Source organism: Pan paniscus, chromosome 19, assembly GCF_029289425.2.
Source record: "Pan paniscus chromosome 19, NHGRI_mPanPan1-v2.0_pri, whole genome shotgun sequence".
NCBI classification, from domain to species: Eukaryota; Metazoa; Chordata; class Mammalia; order Primates; family Hominidae; genus Pan; species Pan paniscus.
The window spans coordinates 62,356,047-62,374,849 of record NC_073268.2 but is presented as its reverse complement, the minus strand read 5'-3'; the positions used below and the strand labels follow the sequence as shown (position 1 = coordinate 62,374,849).

The 18,803-nt window shown below is 44.0% G+C and overlaps 1 protein-coding gene across 4 annotated transcripts in view; it reads left to right on the top strand.

Moving 5' to 3' along the window:
* SHISA6 (shisa family member 6) overlaps positions 1 to 18,803 on the top strand; it is a 324,824-nt gene that overhangs the window by 130,610 nt on the left and 175,411 nt on the right. For 2 of the 4 annotated variants that reach the window (XM_008971358.5, XM_008971357.5), the window contains exon 3: positions 7,529 to 7,624. The exons of the other annotated variants lie outside the window; for them this stretch is intronic. In XM_008971358.5, the coding sequence (XP_008969606.2) occupies positions 7,529 to 7,624 (96 nt within the window). The remainder of the gene's footprint in view (positions 1 to 7,528; positions 7,625 to 18,803) is intronic. 4 annotated transcript variants of the gene reach the window in all.

Here is an 18,803-nt window from a genome sequence, read left to right as displayed (position 1 = left end):
CCTCTCCTCAAAGGAAAGAAAGTTTTAATAGATTGTGTTCATGATTATTTCCAGAAAAAAATTTTTGTTTGTATAAATCATCATACCTGGAATGGACCTATAGATATTTTCTTTGTGTGTATTCTTTTTATTGTTATTTATATAAAAGAAGTCATACATAAGCATTGCTCTGGGTCTTGCTTTTTTGTTGTTGTTTTTTCAACTTTCTGTATCTTGGAAACCTTCCTGCCAGCACATACAGCTCTGCCTCCTTCTTTTTAACAGCTGCATAGTATTCCATCATGGATGTTGGATTCCAGTTTATTAAGTCCCTCACTGGCAGAAACTATTTGCAATGAATCCTGCACTGTCTAGCCTGGTTGAGATATTATGGAAAATTTTGAGGGCATGTATGTAAGGTAAATTTCTAGCGGCAGGAAAATAGGTCAAAGGCATGCCCTTCAAATTGGCACTACTGATTTTCACTCCCACCAGTGGGAATGAGGTGCCCATTCTCCTGGCACTGGGTATCATCAAATTCTTCAGTTTTGCCGAACTGATTGGTTTTCTAAAAAGGTATCTTATATTTTGCTTTGTGTTTTCTTAATTGGGAGTTAAGGTTAATCATATTTTTAAATATCCATTAGCCTTTTAAAACATTTTCTTTCTGTGTGTAGTGGGGTACTACCTATTGCTTTTCTTTTTTTTCAGTTTTTGTATATTTTTAATGTGTTTTTTATAGTTATTATTTGTTCGTTTGTTTGTACCTGTGTGCCTTTTCATTATTGACATGCTGGAGTTTTTTGTAAACAAAGGGAAAAGGCCTTTATCTCATGTATTGAAAGTGTGTCACTGGGGTATAGTATGTGTTTTATCTTTTGTCTGTGGTATATTTTTCCGTAGAGAGTTTCAGCCGTGCATGGTTGTACAGAAGGGCCTAAGCACCATTCAAGCTCCCTCTCAGCTTGTCAGAGGCCAGCTCTGTGCCTGTTCTGAGGGCACATAACGCATTTCAAGCAGGCTCTAAAGATGGAGAATTGCTCCCCCACCCCTCAAGCTACTTTCGGTTTTATTTCATGACCACAGTGTACTTTTATTACCCTGTTTTTACACCAGATTTTCTGGGGCAACTCCAGTATCATTTAACTTTATTTCTGTCAATAAAGATAACTCGTTAAATGCTTAAAAATGTGTAATCTAGTTTGCCAATCTTTTCTTAATGAATTTGGGATTTGTGTACTGCTTGAAGATTACAGATAAATACATTCATGTTTTTAGAAATTCTGGAGTTTTTTTTTCTTTCTTGGCAGATTTTTTCATCAGGTCTATTTTAATTCTCCCATCTATGGTGACTCGTGGGTATTTTAGTCCCTGAGTTCTTAAAACTGGACACTCTTTGTGGCCTTTATTCTTAAAGGATAATTTGGCAATGAATAAAACCCTCAGGTAACAGCCACTTAACCAAAAGCCGCCAATCAGTCTATCCATCTGTCTATCCATCTATCCGTCCATCATTTATCTAGATTATAAACAAATAAAACAAAAAATTGTTTAATTGTCAAGCAAGTCTCCAGCTACCCAGCATAGGAAATGAAACAGAGAAGTACCTTTTATACTTTTTCTCAATTACATTTTTCTTCTTACCTACAGAATTATCTGTTATATTAAAATCTCTATCATTTCAATGAATTTCTTTGTATCTGTATAATACTACATATGCACGCATCCTTAAACAACATAATGTGTTATGTTGCATATTTTAAAACTCTCTCTGTGTCATGTCATCCTGCTTTTCTTGTTTGCTTTGTGCATTCATCATTATGACTGAGAACCATCCATGCTGATATTTAGAGCTCTGGTTCATTTAATTTCATTACATTTCATTTGTACTGTATAAGAATACATTGTGTGAGTACACCACTACTTATGACTTTTCTCTGGCTGGGAAGATAGATTCTTTTCCCTAATTGTCGGTATTACAAACAATATTGCAGTCAACATGCTGGTGCCTATCTCCTTATGCACGTGTGAGGATTTATCTAGGTTATATACCTAGAAGTAGAATGGCCAGTTTCCTGCTATATCCACATTCAACTTTATTAGCCATTGCCAAAGTTCTTTTCAAAGCAGTTGAACCGATTTACACTCCCAGAAAGGTACATGAGTTCTTGTTTCTGCTTATTCATGTCAGTAGGCTCGGGCATTTTAATTTTTGCTAGTCTATTGAGTGTGAAGTGATACCTCATTATGGTTTTCATTTGAATTTCCCTATTACTTGTGAGATTGAACACTACTTTATGTGTATTTGCCCTTTGGGTTTTCTCTCCTTTGAGTCGCCTATGCATTTCTTTTCCCTATTTTTTTAATTGGGTTGTTTACTTTCTTATTAATGTGAAGTTATTTACGTGCTCTAGAAAGTAATGTAAATATACATTTTTAGTCTTTGACTTGTAGTTTCATGACTGCTTTTGATGTACCACAGTTTAAAATTTTTTTTTGTTTTCTCTCTAGTTTTTGACTTGAGTCTTGTTTAAAAATTCTTACTCTGAGATCATTAACATATTCTCTCTGATTCTCATGTGACAGTTTTTAGTGTGTGATTTTTTTTGTATTTAGCTTCTTAGTCCTTGACTTGATTTCTGTGTATGTGTTTTTGTGTATATTTGCATGTATGTTTATGTTTGTATATTTTTCCCCTATTTAGTGAAAAGTCTGGACTTTTTTGTGAAGAAAGCTTTTCTATTCTCCTTTCTTTTCATTATTTTCAGTGAATTTTTAGGTAGAGGAATGGAATCAAAACATCTTCATTCAAAAATAATAGCAAGCTCTTATCCTAAATAATACTAGTAGCACTTAAATAGTAATAGTACTAGCACTTAATACTAGTACTTAAATAGTAGTAATAGTAGTACTTAAGTAATACTAGTACTACTGTTCTAACTGCTTTGTGTATTCATATTATATATAACACATATATAATTCATATTATATGTAACATATATAATATGAAATGGGCATCATCATTGTTTTCATTTTGCATTTGAGGACACAGACACACAGAGGTTTGAATCTTGTCAGTCATTTCCAGATACAGTGTCCCTCCACCAGTATACTGTCCCGCCTCTACAAAAATGAAGGGGTCAAAATTCTTAAAAACGTTGCTGCACTTTCTGTAGGTTTTGTGTTTTATGATGTTGGCTTGAGTTTTCTCCTTTATTTTTTAAAATGGCATTTCACCAGGGTATATCTAGATATCGGTCCCTTTTAATGCATAATCTGGTACTTGATTATTTCTTTTGATCGAAAGACTAAAGTCTTCCAATCTGTTCAGAAAAAAAGAAAAACTATTAACTTGTAATTATTGCTTCTGAACTCTCCCTTTTGTCTCTCCTCTGGGAGTCTTATTTTAAATAGACATGACTCCTAAAGTTGTCCTCTGTGCCCTGTCTTTTCTCCCACAGTTTTTATCTCTTTGTCCTTCCCCTCTGAGTACCCAGTGCCTTTCTCTCATTGGACTCTCCTTTATCAGTTTCCTTGTGTATCCGTTCTCTAGTCCAGATCTGCAACCCGAGGCAAACTGTCCTGATCAATTTGTTTCCCCCTTATGGCTGTTGGTCTAATCTCACAGATGCAAAATTCTGTTAAGTCTTTACAGAGATCACCATTTGGATATTATCTCATTTTTTTCCCTCCTTTCCTTACAGCAAATCTGTTTCACAGAGAAACTTTCCCTCCACTTGCTTTCTTATCAGAGTCAGCCGTATCACACACTCCAGGAGCCCAGCCATGGTCCTCTCTTTAGCTTGAATCTGCCTCCTGCCTGAGGACAGTTGTCCATTGGTGCTGTCTCTAGGACTTCTGAATTGTGCTGAGATTTGGGAAAGGCATGGAGTTCTGACGGGAGGTCGAGGCAGCCTGGGCAGTGACTGAGCTAAAATAAAATCTTTGTTGCTTTAGGGAGGGTTGTCAGTGGTGAAGGTGAGGGGGCAGTGGCAGAACTGGAGGTATAGACATCACCAGGATGCTGATTTGCACCATTCGGTTCAGCAGGTGGTGGAAGGCATGCTCTGAAACCTGAAACCATCCTGGTCACTGGCTGTGGACTGTGTGTCTGTCCGTCCTGTGACATGGAAGTGCTTATGCTTCACGGAACTTTGGCTTACTTCTGTTCAGAGCTCTGCTGGATATACATGGTTGTTTCTCTTGAACTGCAATTTGGTCAAAGTTTGCCCTCTTTTGTCCTCTTACCCTGATAAGTGGCAGATGGGCAGAGACTGCAGGACAAGGAAGGGGGTGGTTCTTTGTGTTACAGCTAACAAATCCTATGATACCCACTCATATAATCATGAGTTCATATCATCAACCCATTAACTCTATGCATCGCCAAGGAAAAGAAGAGGCACTGACTCCCCTCTCTTCTGTCTGCCTGCATGGGGCTTCACGGTTTTTTTTGTTTGTTTGTTTGTTTGTTTTTGAGACGTCTCACTCTGTTGCCCGGCCTGGAGTACAGTGGCGCGATCTGAGCTCACTGCAACCTCCACCTCCCAGGTTCAAGCAGTTCTCCTGCCTCAGGCCTCAGCTTCCCAAGTAGCTGGGACTACAGGCCCGTGCCACCACACTTGGCTCATTTTTTGTATTTTTAGTAAAGACGGGGTTTTGCCATGTTAGCCAGGATGGTCTCAATCTCCTGACCTCATGATGCACCCACCTCGGCCTTCCAAAGTGCTGGGATTACAGACGTGAGCCGCTGCACCCGGCCTGGGGCTTCCCTTTTAACGAGCCCTTCTTCTCTTCATGCCGCCCTGGTTCATATTAAACTTTGGAGGCTACAGAGAATGCAGATCATTCTAGACCTTGACCCTGGGTCCAGCAGAAGACTGACCTATCACTGGTCCAAACACAGTGGTTCATGAAGAGTTGTCCTTGGACCTAAGAGCATTATTAGCATCATCTGGGAGCTTGTTAGGAATGGGGATTGTCAGGCCTCTCCTCTGACCTACTAAATCCGGGATTCTGGAGCCGGGACCCTGCGATCTGTGCCATCCAAGAGAGTGTGGTGCACGCTCAACTTTGAGAACCACAGTTCAAATGAAAGCTGAAACTGTCATTAGGCTTTTTCCACCTCAGTCTCATCAGCAGCTTTCCCAAAAAGTGTCCCAATGGATGGCTTTGAAAAGCATAAAAGCTTCATAGACAGTTCAGTGATCACTGCCTTGTGAGAAGTCCCTAGACTTGGTTTTTATGTAGCTTTTCATTTCATTGAACTCAACATTTTCCAAACTGATTTGACCAAAGAATTCTTTACTCCTTTCAAATGCTCTTGGTGCTGCCTCATTATGCCCCAGCATTTTTTCTTTTTTCCCAAAGTGCTGGGGTTACAGGCATGAACCACCACCCCCAGCCTAATAATTCTGTTCTATAAAAGTGAGGATTGTGGCCACAGTATTTTACAGCAAGAATGCTCCTCCTGGAAAGCTGTGTGCCCTAAGGAAGGAGGTAACTTATTCCAGAAGGGAGGGTGTGAGGGAAACAGTGGCAAGATTCTCCTGTTCCTGATGCACGAAGGCATTACTTCTCAGAGTGTGGTCCCCAAAACAGCGGCATCCGCATCACCAGGAGACTTGATAGAAGTGCAGACTCTTGAGCCCTGTCCTGGATCTTCTGAATCAGAAACTCTGGGAGTGGGGCCCAGCACCTGTTTTAAGCTCTCCTGGCTATGCTGAGGCACTCTCAGGTTTGAGATCTGGGGTAAGAGGGAGGGAATGGAGCTAGACTCCACTCTTCGGAGGAAGAGTGCTGAAGCCCTGAATGTAAATTGTGGGTAGAGCTGGGCGCCTAAGAGGTATTCATTGAAGTCACCTGAATAAACTGAGCTTAGTTGTTCCTCCATTTACACTAAGGCAGTGGTTCTCATTTCCGGTGGCACATTAGAATCACTAGAGAGTGCTTTAAAAATATACCTGCCTAAGCCCGGACCCCACCCAATTGAATCAGAATCTCTGGAGTTGAGTCTGAGGGTCTGCATTTTTAAAAACAAATTTTACTTTAAGTTTCAGCATACATGTGCAGAACGTGCAGGTTTGTTACATAGGTAAACATGTGCCAAGGTGGTTTGCTGTACCGGTCAACCCGTCGTCTAGGTTTTAAGCCCCACGTGCGTTAGCTGTCTGTTCTAATGCTCTCCTCCTCGTCCCCCAACTCCGATTCCAGCACGCACCCAGGGTTGCAATCTACTGATCCAGAAAGTGGCATTACGAAAAATCACGCTTTGCGTTGTCTTTATATTTTCATAAATTTTTCCATTAGGCATTTATTTTACCTATTTATATGAGACAAATTACATATTCATATGGAAAAAACACTTGGAAAATATAGAAAAGCTGAAAAGACAGAAGAAATAGCACTCGTGTTCCTACTATCCAAAGACATTTGTCTTTGATATGTTTGTGTGCTTTTTTTCTATCTTATGTGTGTGTGTGTGTGCGCGCACATGCACGCACTGGTTTGAATTTTTACAGCACTGTGATTCTATTTAATGAACCGTTTCTGTCCATTTTTAAACTTAACATTATATCTGAAGTAGGCCTGTGCATTGTTATAGTTATACGTACGATTTTTAATACACTCTTTTGGTAACATGAAAGAAATGGTTTTTTCACATGTACATACTTTAGGAGGGCATTTAGGGAGGCCTTTCTTTTTTTACAATGCCTGTATTTCAAGCGTACTGCAAAATCCTATTTTGAATGTCGGAAGTAGAACATTAACTTAGTTCTATTTGAATTTCTATCCACAATCCTAACCTGCCCTCTGTCTTTTCCTCCCCACAAAACCACAGGTAGATCTCTGCATTAGGCAGGCAGGGGATAATGTCTGCTGCATAAAGTTAAAGAAGCGAAGCACGTATATATTTTCTCAGTATTTTGTAACCACCATTCTATTTGTCAGCCTCAGCTGCTGTCGGATTTCTCTGAAGTCACGAGCTGTAGTCCCACAGGTTGTGGTATGATTCATAAACATTAGAAAGAAAAAACAAATGAATAATGGATGAAAGAGACAGAGGGAAGGTGAGATAAAGGAAAGAGTGGTGGGACAAATAGACTAAGGTTCTGGTGTACCTTGCGCTCAGCCAGAAATGCCAAAATCAAGCCGTGTATCTCCTTTGTTCTCCTATACTTTCAATGTAATGTAATGTTCCCAGGACTTTGTTCTTTGTTGCACAGTTTTATATACATATATGTGTGTATATATACTAATATACTAGATATATATATAAGTATATATACTAATATATACACACATATATGTATAATATGTATATATAATTATATATGTGTATATGTATATATATTCAGTAATATATATATTTTTCATATATAATATATATTTTATATGTATGTGTATATATATTCTTGGCTGCCTCCACCTTGTGACTTAGCTGCTGGTTTGAAAACATGCACGCCATCACTGTTGGGTGAGATGCAGCTGCACTTGTCTTCCATGTTGGTGTCGTGGATGCGCCAGGTAATTCTGCCCCATCTTCTTGCAGGGCATTATGGGAAGGATGCTTACCGAAGTGGAGGACCTGATCTCCATAACTTCATCTCATCTGGATTTGTCACATTAGGAAGAGGACACACCAAGGGTACAGTGGAAACCATTTTTTACTAAAATACAGAGGTTGCCTAGGGAACCCCATCTGAAATGAGAAGATGGTGTGGAGGCCAGAGGCTTGTCTGGGACAGGAGTAAGTGGGGTGGTTCCATGGCAGCTTGTCCTGGTGACATGCGTGGCTCCTGACAGGAGTTACCAGGAGGTCACAGGTGTGACTTTAGAGGGCGATAGACTTCCAAGAGACACCCATCCCGCTCCACCCATGGCGGGGACACATGCCGGTGGCTCCTTGTGGGAGGGGACCACAGGGAGTGTGGTGGAAAACTGCCAGTGGATGTAGCAGCATTTGCAATGTGTGTGTTCGCCTCTTGGCCAGTATTCCTTTTCCTTTTGAAAGCTACATTTTATAAACCAATGTCAACGTTCTGTACTGTGGTATCTAAGCCGGTGTGCATGTGGAGAGTTTCAGCATCCTAAGTGTGTCTCCATAAACACTCTATGATGTGGACACAAAGGTAGAAGGTTATGCAGACCTTCAAGCCTCAAGATGAAAGCTAACCTAGAGTTTCTGCTGAGCTGCTTTACAACCTAGCTGACAGCTTGCAGAGCATCTGTGCAGGGGGCATGGACTCCTCCTCAATTCTGTCTTTTGTTTAAACAAGGTCCTACGAGTGTTGTGAGCATTCTGTCACATCAAGAGTCACTGGATCCCTAACTCCTTTAATTACCGTCCCAACACCTGTGTGCTGTTATAGATCAAATGTGAATTCTGTTGTAGGGATAGTGTATCCCTGTCTTCCCCTGAGATACGTGTCTTGTGTGAGTAAACAAGGAACTGTGCAATATTTTCTTACATTCCATGCACCTACTTTTTAAATTCCTTATGTGATGTTTGTTCATCCTATAGAGAAAAAAAAAATCTGTATCTGTGTATGTATTTTCTGTTGTGTCTATTTGTGTCTAAATAAAGTTTATCGAGGATACAGGTGGCATTTGTGGCTACTAAGAGTTGCAGAATCAAACTGAGACCAGCTACCTCCAGAATGGGAAATGGACTTCACATTTACTCACTAAAAGATACATTCTGGGCCATAGTCTATTAACTCAAACCTGGGATTGCTGGTCCCCACATCATCCACTTTGTGATTATTACCTAGCACTGTGAGACAATTTACTCTCAAACTTAGCGTTTTAAAACAGTAATAAACATCCGTTATCTCACATAGTTCCTGTGGGTTGGGAACCTGAGTGCTTTGGGCTTGGAGTCTCATGAGGTTGCCATCACCACGTCAGGCACGGCTGCCTCCTCTGAAGGCTTGACTAGGGCTGGAGGATCTGCCTCCAAGACACTTCACTCACATGGTGCTGGATGTTGGCAAGAAGCTTCAGTTCCTCCCCGTGACATTCTCTCCCTGGGTAGCTGAGTGTCTTCACTGCATGGTGCCTGGATTTCCTCAGGGTGGGTAATCAGAGAAAGAGAAAGACAGAAGACACAGCATCTTTGATGACCAATCCTATCAGTTGCACGCCATTACTTTTGCAATATCTTATTCTGAGTGGGTGGGAACTACACTGAGGTATGAATATCAGGAGCCGAGGATTGTTGGGGGCCAATTCGGAGGCCAGCTACCACAAGCCTACAAACCTTGGAGCAGAGGTGGAAATATGGATTTCCAAACAGAACACGGCAACTGTTAGGGAGGTTTCTCCACTGCAGTGGTTCCCCACCCTTTCCCCTACCCCTTACTCTTATAGGTGGTCCAACCCAAAACACCCAACACTTCAACCAACAGAACTCTTTATACATATAATAAATATGATGGCTTTGGGTTCATGCTTTCTTTCAACAAATATTTAATGAGGCCTGCTATGTGCTAAGCAATATTTAGAAGATATGGAGTTTATGGAGTTCCTTACAGAACTCACATTCCACTGGGGGAAACAGACAAAATAAATTATTGACAATAAGTGCAAGGAGAAAAATTAAAGCAGGCAGCATGGAGTGCAGTGGCAGGAAGCTGGTCTTCCCAGGGAAGGCCTCTCCAATAAGGTGGGAATTGGGGAAGTAGAAAGGAGGCCAGTCTGAGTACAGCAGGATAAAAGAGGACGAGAGTGGAAAGAGAGAGGATCCAAGCCATAGGGGAGCCAGACCATGCATTTATCCAATAGTGGACGTTAAACTGCTTCCAAATGAACTGGACTCCATCAGAGCCACATAAAGGTGATTCCCAATCCCCGTCTGTTCTTTCAGTCACTGCTGCTGGGGGCATCCAGGAGACCCTCCCCTGCCCATGCCTGTGGGGCTATGCTGTGTCTGATGCTCCTTATCTCCCATCTTAATTTGTTCTGTGGCACCACCTGCCCCTCCTGTGCATGCATTGCTTGTTCTCCCCATTCACTATTTGTGCCATATTTTTCTCCCCGTTCCCTTCTCTACCAAGGCTTCTGACACCTTCTCTTTCCAGGAATGTACCTTGTGTGTATTTCCCTATTTAGAGAACAGCTAAAGTTTCAAGAACAAAGAATCTGGGTTTGAGGTTGGTGGTTGGGGGTAGTGGGTGCAGGCAGACTTTGGAAATGGAGATTCCGTTTTTTAGAGAGAGAGAGAGAGAGAGGGAGACAGGGTCTCACTCTGTTGCCCAGGCTGAAGTACAGTGGCACAATCATAGCTCACTATAACCTCGAACTCCTGGGCTCAAGTGATCCTTCCATTTCAGCCTCTTGAGTAGCTGGGACTACAGGCGCATGCTCCCATGCTCAGCTAATTTAATTTTTTTTTATTTTTGTAGAAACAGGGTCTCACTATGTTGCCCAGGCTGGTCTCAAACTCCTGGCCTCAAGTGATCCTTCCACCTTCCCCTCCCAAAGTGCTGAGTTTATGGGATTGAGTCACTACACCTGGCTTGAACTTCCCTTCTAATGTCAGGGACTCTTTAGTTCTCTGGACAGCTGGGATCTCTGGAAAAGGGCAAGGAACCATCCTCTCTTCCTTCAGAGCAAACTAAGTTCAATTCTAAGTGCTAGCTGTAAGCAACTGGCCCCATGTAAATATCCCATGGAAGGGAACAATTCAGAAACATCTAATGTGGAGTCACTTTCATTTGTATGTGTTTAATTCTCTTTGTTTTATTTCTCTATCCTTTGTTTCAACTTCAGTGACTCCCTTTCTGGATCCTCTTCCTTTATTCCTTTCTCCCTCTTCATCCAACATTTTCCTCCGGCCTCCTGGTGGCATCTAGCCATTGCGTTGCCCCATTTTGACTCTCAGGACTAAATGGGTAGCCAACACCTGCTTTGCAAGGTAATACCATTGCCCTACTAACCCGGATCACTTAATTTAATATGTATTTCTAATCAGACTCTGATTGTCCAAGAGCCAAGCATGGATGGTCCTTGTTCTAAGTGAAGATGGGAGTCTTCATTGGAATCTTAGTTGACATCAGTCCTGTCAGCCTTTTTTTTTTTGAGACGGAGTCTCACTCTGCCACCTAGGCTGGAGTGCAGTGGCACGATTGTGGCTCACTGCAACCTCTGTCTCCCGGGTCCAAGCAATTCTTCTGCCTCAGCCTCCCAAGTAGCTGGGACTATAGGCATGCGCCACCTTGCCTGGTTAATTTTTGTATTTTTAGTAGAGACAGGGCTTCACCATGTTGGCCAGGCCGATCTCAAACTCCTGACCTCAGGTGATCTGCCCATCTCAGCCTCTCAAAATGCTAGGATTACAGGCATGAGCCACCATGCCCAGCCCTGTCAGCCCTTTTTTATAGGCTCTAGAGGCAGCTTGGAGACAGAAGCACCGTCTAGCATCAGCGGGGGCTCTTCCACTTCAAGGGCTTGGGGGTAAGAATGCATATGGATCTGTCTGCTTTGTAACAAGATCCATAGTTCATGGGTAATTAAATACTCTCAAAGGACGCCTGCAATAAATGCGTATTCTTTTGTTAGTGGGATTGAGAACGTGAGACCTTATAAAACATAGAATTCTGCCTGTGGGAGCTCCATATCCCTCAAAGGCCTCTACTTTCTCTCTCACCTGTTGGTAGAGCCTTCATTTTTGTCTAGAAGGTCCCACAGTGATTGGCCAACCCCCCAGGTTACATAGCACTACCTTAGGCTCCCCAGGCACTAGAATTAGTTCTGACACCCTTTTTCAGGACTTTCTAACTGAATGGCATACTCATTCTTTCTCTTATGATTCTTACTTTTCCTCTTACTATCTCCTTCTAAGTACCTACTTCTGCGTGTCTCCCTTTCTTGGTTCCTTTCTTTGACCTCCTGTTCATTCATCCCTCATGATAAATAGAATCTAGGGCTAAGATGCTGATCTGAATGCCCATGAGTTTAGGCCAAGTTCCCCCTGAAATATTTTCTTCGTTAATTAGACAAGATCACTCAGCCCCCAACACTGGAACCCAGAACAGTCTTTAGCAAGGCAAAGAGTCCTCCCAGGCTGCCACCATGAAAACTCAGTGATGAAGACTTCTATTTGCTGAGCATTTACTATGTACCAGGTCTTTACATACATACATACATACATAAATACACACATACTGTGTGCCAGTATCTTCACCTTTACAACCACCCTGTGGGAGAGGTCGTTACCTTCATTTCATAGGCAAAAAGTGAAACTCAGAGCAGTTGAGCAACTTGCCTAAGTCAACATCAAGTGGTCAGTCTTGTTTTATTCCCAATCCAGGCCTGATTCTGAAGATCTGCTGCTGCTCACTGTGCTATCCTGCCTCTCCAAGCTGCGGAGCAGCTGAGGTGGTGGATGGGCTGTGCTTCCATGGGGACCACAAGTAGATGCTCAGTAGAAGATGACTCTTCTTATTAGAGGCACACATTTTGCAAGACAGGAAGTCATAAAAAAGATAAGCCAGGAGTTACAGCATGAACACTAGATTGGCAGGGACTGCCCTTCCTGGGAGAAAGCTCAGTCCCTTCAGATAGATTTTCAGAATCTGTCTAAATGAATACCCCTATGGAAACCCTATTCGACTTTGGCAATTTGGTTAAAAACTCAGTCCGGCTGGTTGATTTTTGAGCCTGGTTGAAAAAGCCAGGGGATTCTTTCCAGAATCCCCACATTTCAATATTGCCAATTCCAGTCGTTTCCACTGGGATATCCCTGGCCACACCAGGGTAAGTAAGGGGTCCTTACAGTGGTGGCAGCGGCAGTGGCAGATGTGCTCACTGCAGCTGCAGAGTGAATGTGACATACAGGTCCCCATGGAGGTGATGATGCGAGTTACTGCCTGCCCTCCTCTGATATTTCTCACCACTCACCAGGTCCTTTCTGCTGTGCTGGGAGCCAGATAGACGAGGGTGGGAGTTAGAGAGAGAGAGAGGAAGAAAGACCAAGGGAGAGAGAAGGAGAGAAAATTTTGAAGCCTTTGGTAAAAGAAAGGAGCTACAGTGATCGCTTCGTTGTAGGAGCGATTGCCTGTTTTTCCATTAATTCCTCCACTAAATCACATTTCCTGAGCACTGGCTGAATACCAGACACTGTTCTGGGCACTGAGGATACAGCAGACAAACTTACATGTCAGTCAGAGAAGACAGAAATAAATCAAGATGCAAGTAAATATATGAAGTAGGTCCAATGGAGTTAGGAGTTTTGGAGCAATTAAGGCAGGGAATGGAATGGGGAGCTGCACTTTTTAAAAGAGAGTCCAGAAGGCCTTAGGAAAAATAAAAAAAGAAGTGACATTGAGCAAAGACTGACTGACAGATGTGAAGGATCAGGCCGTCTGGATTCCCGGGAGAAGGGTCTTCCAGGTGAAGGAACAACTGTGCTTTGCCTACCTGGCTTGTGTGGGGCGCAGCAATGAGGCTGGAACAGAAGGAGCCAGAGTGTAGTGGTTGGAGGTGTGGTCAGAAAGGTGCAGGGAATTGACCCCACAGGGCCCTGTGGGGCGTTTAAGAATCTGGCTTCGACTCTGGGGAAATGAGAAAAGACACGTTTTGGGGCTGAGGTATTGGCAAGGTGGAAGTCTGTGGAAGGACCAGATTTTAGGCAGAGATCAGGACGCATACGAATTCAGTGTGTCTTCATGTTAAGTTTCAGATGCTTGTTAACCATCCAGGTGAAAATGCTGAGTTCAAGGGAAAACTCTTGGTTGGGGATAGAAGGGTAGGAGTTTCCAGTAGGTGAGTGGCTTTTGAAGCTGGGAGGATATTAGCTAGGGAGTGAGTCGTGCTCTTCAGGTGATGAGGCCTGAGAATGGAGCCATAGGGCACCCCAACGGGGAGAGGCTGGGGGGATGAGGAGGGACCTACAGAAAAGACGACTCAGGAGTGGGTAGCCAGACATCAGGAAACCAGGGTGGTGTGCTGTCTTGGAAATAGAGTGGAAAAAAATAAATGTTCCCAAGAAAGGGAGCAATCGGCTATTATAGACTGTAGAGAAATCCAATGAGCTGAGGCGTGAGAAGTGACCACAAGACCGAGTCTCGTGGAGGTCATTGATGAACTTGGCAGGAACAGTTTGGGGGTGGGAGAGGGGAACATCTACTCAGTGGATGCAAGAGAGAATGGATGATGTCTGGGATGTGCTCATTACCTGGACAAACCAAGTGATGGGAAGAGGAAGGTGCATTATTTCAGTAAATGTCAGAAATGTTTCCTAATAAAAAGTTACAAGTGGGAGGCCAAGGAGGGCAGATCACCTGAGGTCAAGAGTTCAAGACCAGTCTGACCAACGTGGCGAAACCCCGTCCCTACTAAAAATACAAAATTAGCTGGCTGTGGTGGTGCACACCTGTAATTGCAGCTACTTGGGAGGCTGAGACAGGAGAATCACTTGAACTCGGGAGGTGGAAGTTGCAGTGAGCCGAGATCATGCCATTGCACTCCAGCCTGGGCAACAAGAGCGAAACTCCATCTCAAAAATTAAAAAGAAAAAGAAAAAGTAATAGAAGATTTTAAAATAAGAGAATGGGAGAAGACAAATGCAGACTACAGGTACTGACAACTCTTTAGAGTTTTAATGTTAAGGATTATAGAGAATGAGAGCAGTAGTCAGCCAGAAGGGAGGATGGTGAAAAGAGAGTTTTGTTTTGCTTTGTTTTGTTTTTTTAAGAGGAGAGAAATCCCAGTCCATTTATCTGCAGATAGGAATGATCCAATAAAAAAGGGAAAAATTGATTATGCTGGGGGTGTATTTCAGAAGTAACATTCTTGGTAAGTGAAAGCAGATAGAATCTACAGCTCAGGCGGGGCGCTGGCCTTGGCAAGGAGCAAACCCCACCAGGCTACATATGACAGATAGGCCACACGGCCACAGGTGCAGGCAAGTGGGTGTATGTGATCTTTGCTCAGTGAAATGGAAAGCAAACCATCAGCTGTAAGTAAGGGGTTAGGGTGACCGACCATCCCGGGTTGCCCAGGACTGTCCAGTTTTAACACTGAAAGTCCTGTGTCCTAGGAAAACCCTCAGTTTCTGGCAAATGAGGACAGTTGGTCACCCTAATGGTGTGGGAGAAAGCTCTGCCAGTCTGGCTTCAAAGCATTTTTCACGATAACCTGCAGAACCCAGAGAAGTAGCATAAGGGTGCTTCTGCCCAGAGCTCGAACCGGCACAGCTCCAAGGCCCTAGGAAATACTGGGACTGCTCTGAGGTCACCTGGGAGCTGGAGACAAGGCCAGAATGCAAGAAGCTGTTGGCCTGCGAGCACCTTTCCAGGCCCCACAGAACAACCCTGAACGGATCTCGTCATCCCATCCAAATAATGCTGCTGGGGACTGGTTTGGGTATGGCCATCCTGCTGCCCAGACAGGCACTCCATGGGGTCTGAGGCAGAAAGTTCAGGGGCTAAATGCTAAAAAAGGGGTGAGTGCATTGGAGCAGGTGATGAGTTCAAGGCTGGAAAAGTGACCATCCTGAGGCCAATTTAGGGGTCTCACTAACAAGGGAATCACAGAGGTGCCCCCTTGACTGTGCAAACCCACCGATCTGAGGAGGAGGAGCTGTGGGGCTGGAGGGATTCTAGAGGCTAGGCTGATGGCACCTGCTATATCTGACTCTGAGAAGGGCATGAAGCCAGGCCTGGCTTATAAAATTCAGAAAACGCAGAGATGTTAGTCAGTGATGATGGGGGTAAATAGTCTAACCAGCATAAGAGAGCAGGACAAGGGGAAGCAAGGATAAGAGCCTTAGTCCCTGGAATTGGTGGGGGATGTGAGAGTAGAAGATTTTTGAGGAGTGTGACTTTGGGAAATAACAATGTCCAGGGACTAACCATTAACGTGGGAGGCTGAACAAACCAGAGAAGTTAATCAAAGCTGAGGTCAGGGACCTCCTCCAGCTGCGTCAGGTTTTATGTGGACTGTGGACATCCTACCCAGCACTGCCTTCTGGTGCTGAGCTTGCTTTATCTCCTCAGCCCTTTCTGCAGCCCCACAGCTGATCTGATCCAGGGGCCGTGCTCACCACTCCCACCAGCCCATTTGTCTGGGTGCTGCCCATGGCCTCATGTGATACAAGATTTGAAATTAGGCCTTTTCTCCTAGGAAGAAAGGATGGATGTGTATGTGTGGGCCTCCGTAAAGTCACAGGCTGCCACCCCCACACCAGGATTTGGGCAAGAACCCCAGACCAACAGTGGATTGTGGCAAGGAGATGTCTGAGGCATTTGACTAATAGAACCCTGCCTAGATATTTTCACAGTCCGGAGAGCCAGGGGAGTGAGTGGGTTTGAGTATACCAAGGTGTTTGAATGCTGGACTCTAGATAAAGCGCAGCACTCAGAAGGCGTCCAGTCTCCATGGCAACAGTGAGCTTTTTTCAACCCTGAGAGGGAAGTACAGGCTTATCTGGGAATGGCCTCTGTGAAGCCAGTACCACCTGGGAGCCGTCTTTCTTGTGTGGCTCTATAGGTGAGGGGAGGACGGGTAGGAGTGGGAGCAGAGCAGAGAGGAACTCTCGGGTTCTGGGCTGAGGGCACCAAAGATCTCAGCTGACTATTGGTCATTCGGATCTGCACATGTGGGACGGCACCCCTGTTTACTTCATGTCTGCTCACTCCTGATTAATGTCTGGATACGGAGAACCTGTCATTGACTTGGTGTGCTCAGCTTTATTCAGTAGTGTTTCCCATGACCCTGGCTAGCACACACAGGCTCTCCCTAAGTCTTACCCTTAGGAAAATTTGCGGCATCAGTGTGATTCCATATGTTGTTAGAATCCAGTCAACCTCACACCATAGCTACTTGGTAAAAAAATGATTGCATCAGAAGTAAAGATGGGCCTGTAGGAATGGTAAGTTTTATCTTCAACAGAACTACTGTTCAAACAAAAGTTTATATATATATATATATATTTTTTAAAAAGGTAAAAAAAAAAAAAAAAAACCGTTGAGAGTTTCTCAGTCGGGTAGTTGTTTGCAAGTTCAGCCATTTTGCCTAAGGGCAATGATTCTGCAAAACTCCCTTTCCTATATGGGTCCTGTTGACAAGGATACCCACCACCCTCCAGAAAGCAGAAAGGATGCTGTGACTCCTCGGTATGGCCCAGGACTCTGTCTCCTGCTGGATTCACAGCAATTAAGCCAGTCAGGTTGATCTGAGGAGCAGGAGAGCACTAAGCACTCAAGCATGGGACAAGTTCCTGAGCCACTCACAGAGTCCACCTCTAAGGTAGCACCAACCACATTTGCCCTCAGGAGACTCACTCATATCCCTGTTTAATGCTTGTTTGTGGGCCTGCTACCATTGGCCCATGTAGGTGGCAGGCCAAGCCACTGGGACAATCTTCTGGACTGGCGTAAGGAGAGGAGTGATAGTACCCGGCAAAGGAGGAGTGCCAGATAAACTGCAAGGCTGCTTGCTTGCGGAAGTTTCAGCTCTTACCTGTAGGGTACATGTATGCTTTCTTCAAAAGGGGAATAACTCAGGTATAGCTGGATCTCCCATGGCCCCCGGTAGGGAGCAAGAGAGACTTTAGGACACTGGGGATCGTGAATGTGTCCCATATTCCTCAGCATTCACCAGCTTGTCTTCTTTCTATTAGGCAGAAGGGGAGGCTCACAGGAAGTCTGTTATAACCCTAATCTTGGTGCTTTCTTTACCGTCTCTTTGGGAGAGGAGAGAGGGCGGAGTTCTGTTTTGCCAGAGGCTGGCTTGCTCAGCCAGAGGTCTAGCAGCTCTGGGCTGTTGCTCTTCTTGTTTTCCAGTCCCTCGCTGGTGCCAAATCTGAGCTTTCTCTTGCCATGACCCTTGGGCTAGTACAATCTCTCCTCCTGGCACTGGTCTTGGCACTGAGTGGTCATCCAAGTTGGGAATCTCCCCTTCTTATGTGCCAGCCCTTGGCATTTGCTTCCCTCATTCTCTACTGCTTACTGCCAAGAGTCTCACAGACCCTGAAAGCTAAGCTATGGGGCTAAGTCAAGCCCCAGGAAGGTGGTAGGAATGGCTTCTCTATGCCAGCTTGGGTTTGTGGCCAGGAGAAAACAGCCTCTCAATCAACAGTGGCCTGGATTCCATGGTGGCCTAGAAGTGGGGCAGAAGACTGGTGTTCTCAGGGCATCACTGTTTGAAACATAACTATATTCTGTGCAGATTATAAACATGGCAGAGTAAAGACATTTCAGCCTCTCTTGCCTAGAATCATGGCCTCAGCCTCAGTCTTACTCCACTCCAAATAGTAACGTAAATTTTCTTCATTCAGTGGTTGTTGGAAGAAGAAAACTGGTGAAGAGAGTCATGGAGTCAGACATGCTGGACTCCTGGCTCTAACCTTGCTAGCTGTGTGACTTTGACCTCTTTGACATTCATCTATATAATAGGGTAACAGTACTACCTACTTATCAGGGCTGTTGTGGAGACTGTAGGAGAAACACCTGCACCAGAGCTCTGAGCACTCAAGCAATGGTAGCCCTTCATGTTGTTGGAGTTTAAGAGCGCTGTAGAATCTTACCCCTTAAAGGATGATGCGCAGACCAGCCATTGGGCTTCACCTGGGAGCCAGTGAGAAATGCAGACTCCCAGGCCCCACCCCAAACCTACTAAATCAGAATCACCATTTTATTATAACAAAAACTCCAGGTAATTCATACATGCATTAAAATTTGAGAAGCACTGATAAAATTTTTTTTTTAATTTCAGTGAAGTCCCCTCAATGGCCTTTAAGATCACTTCTAAGATTCACATGCCACACAGTCTCATTCTATATCCTGCATGTTGGAAGCCAGGTTGTCCCATAGCTGAGGAAG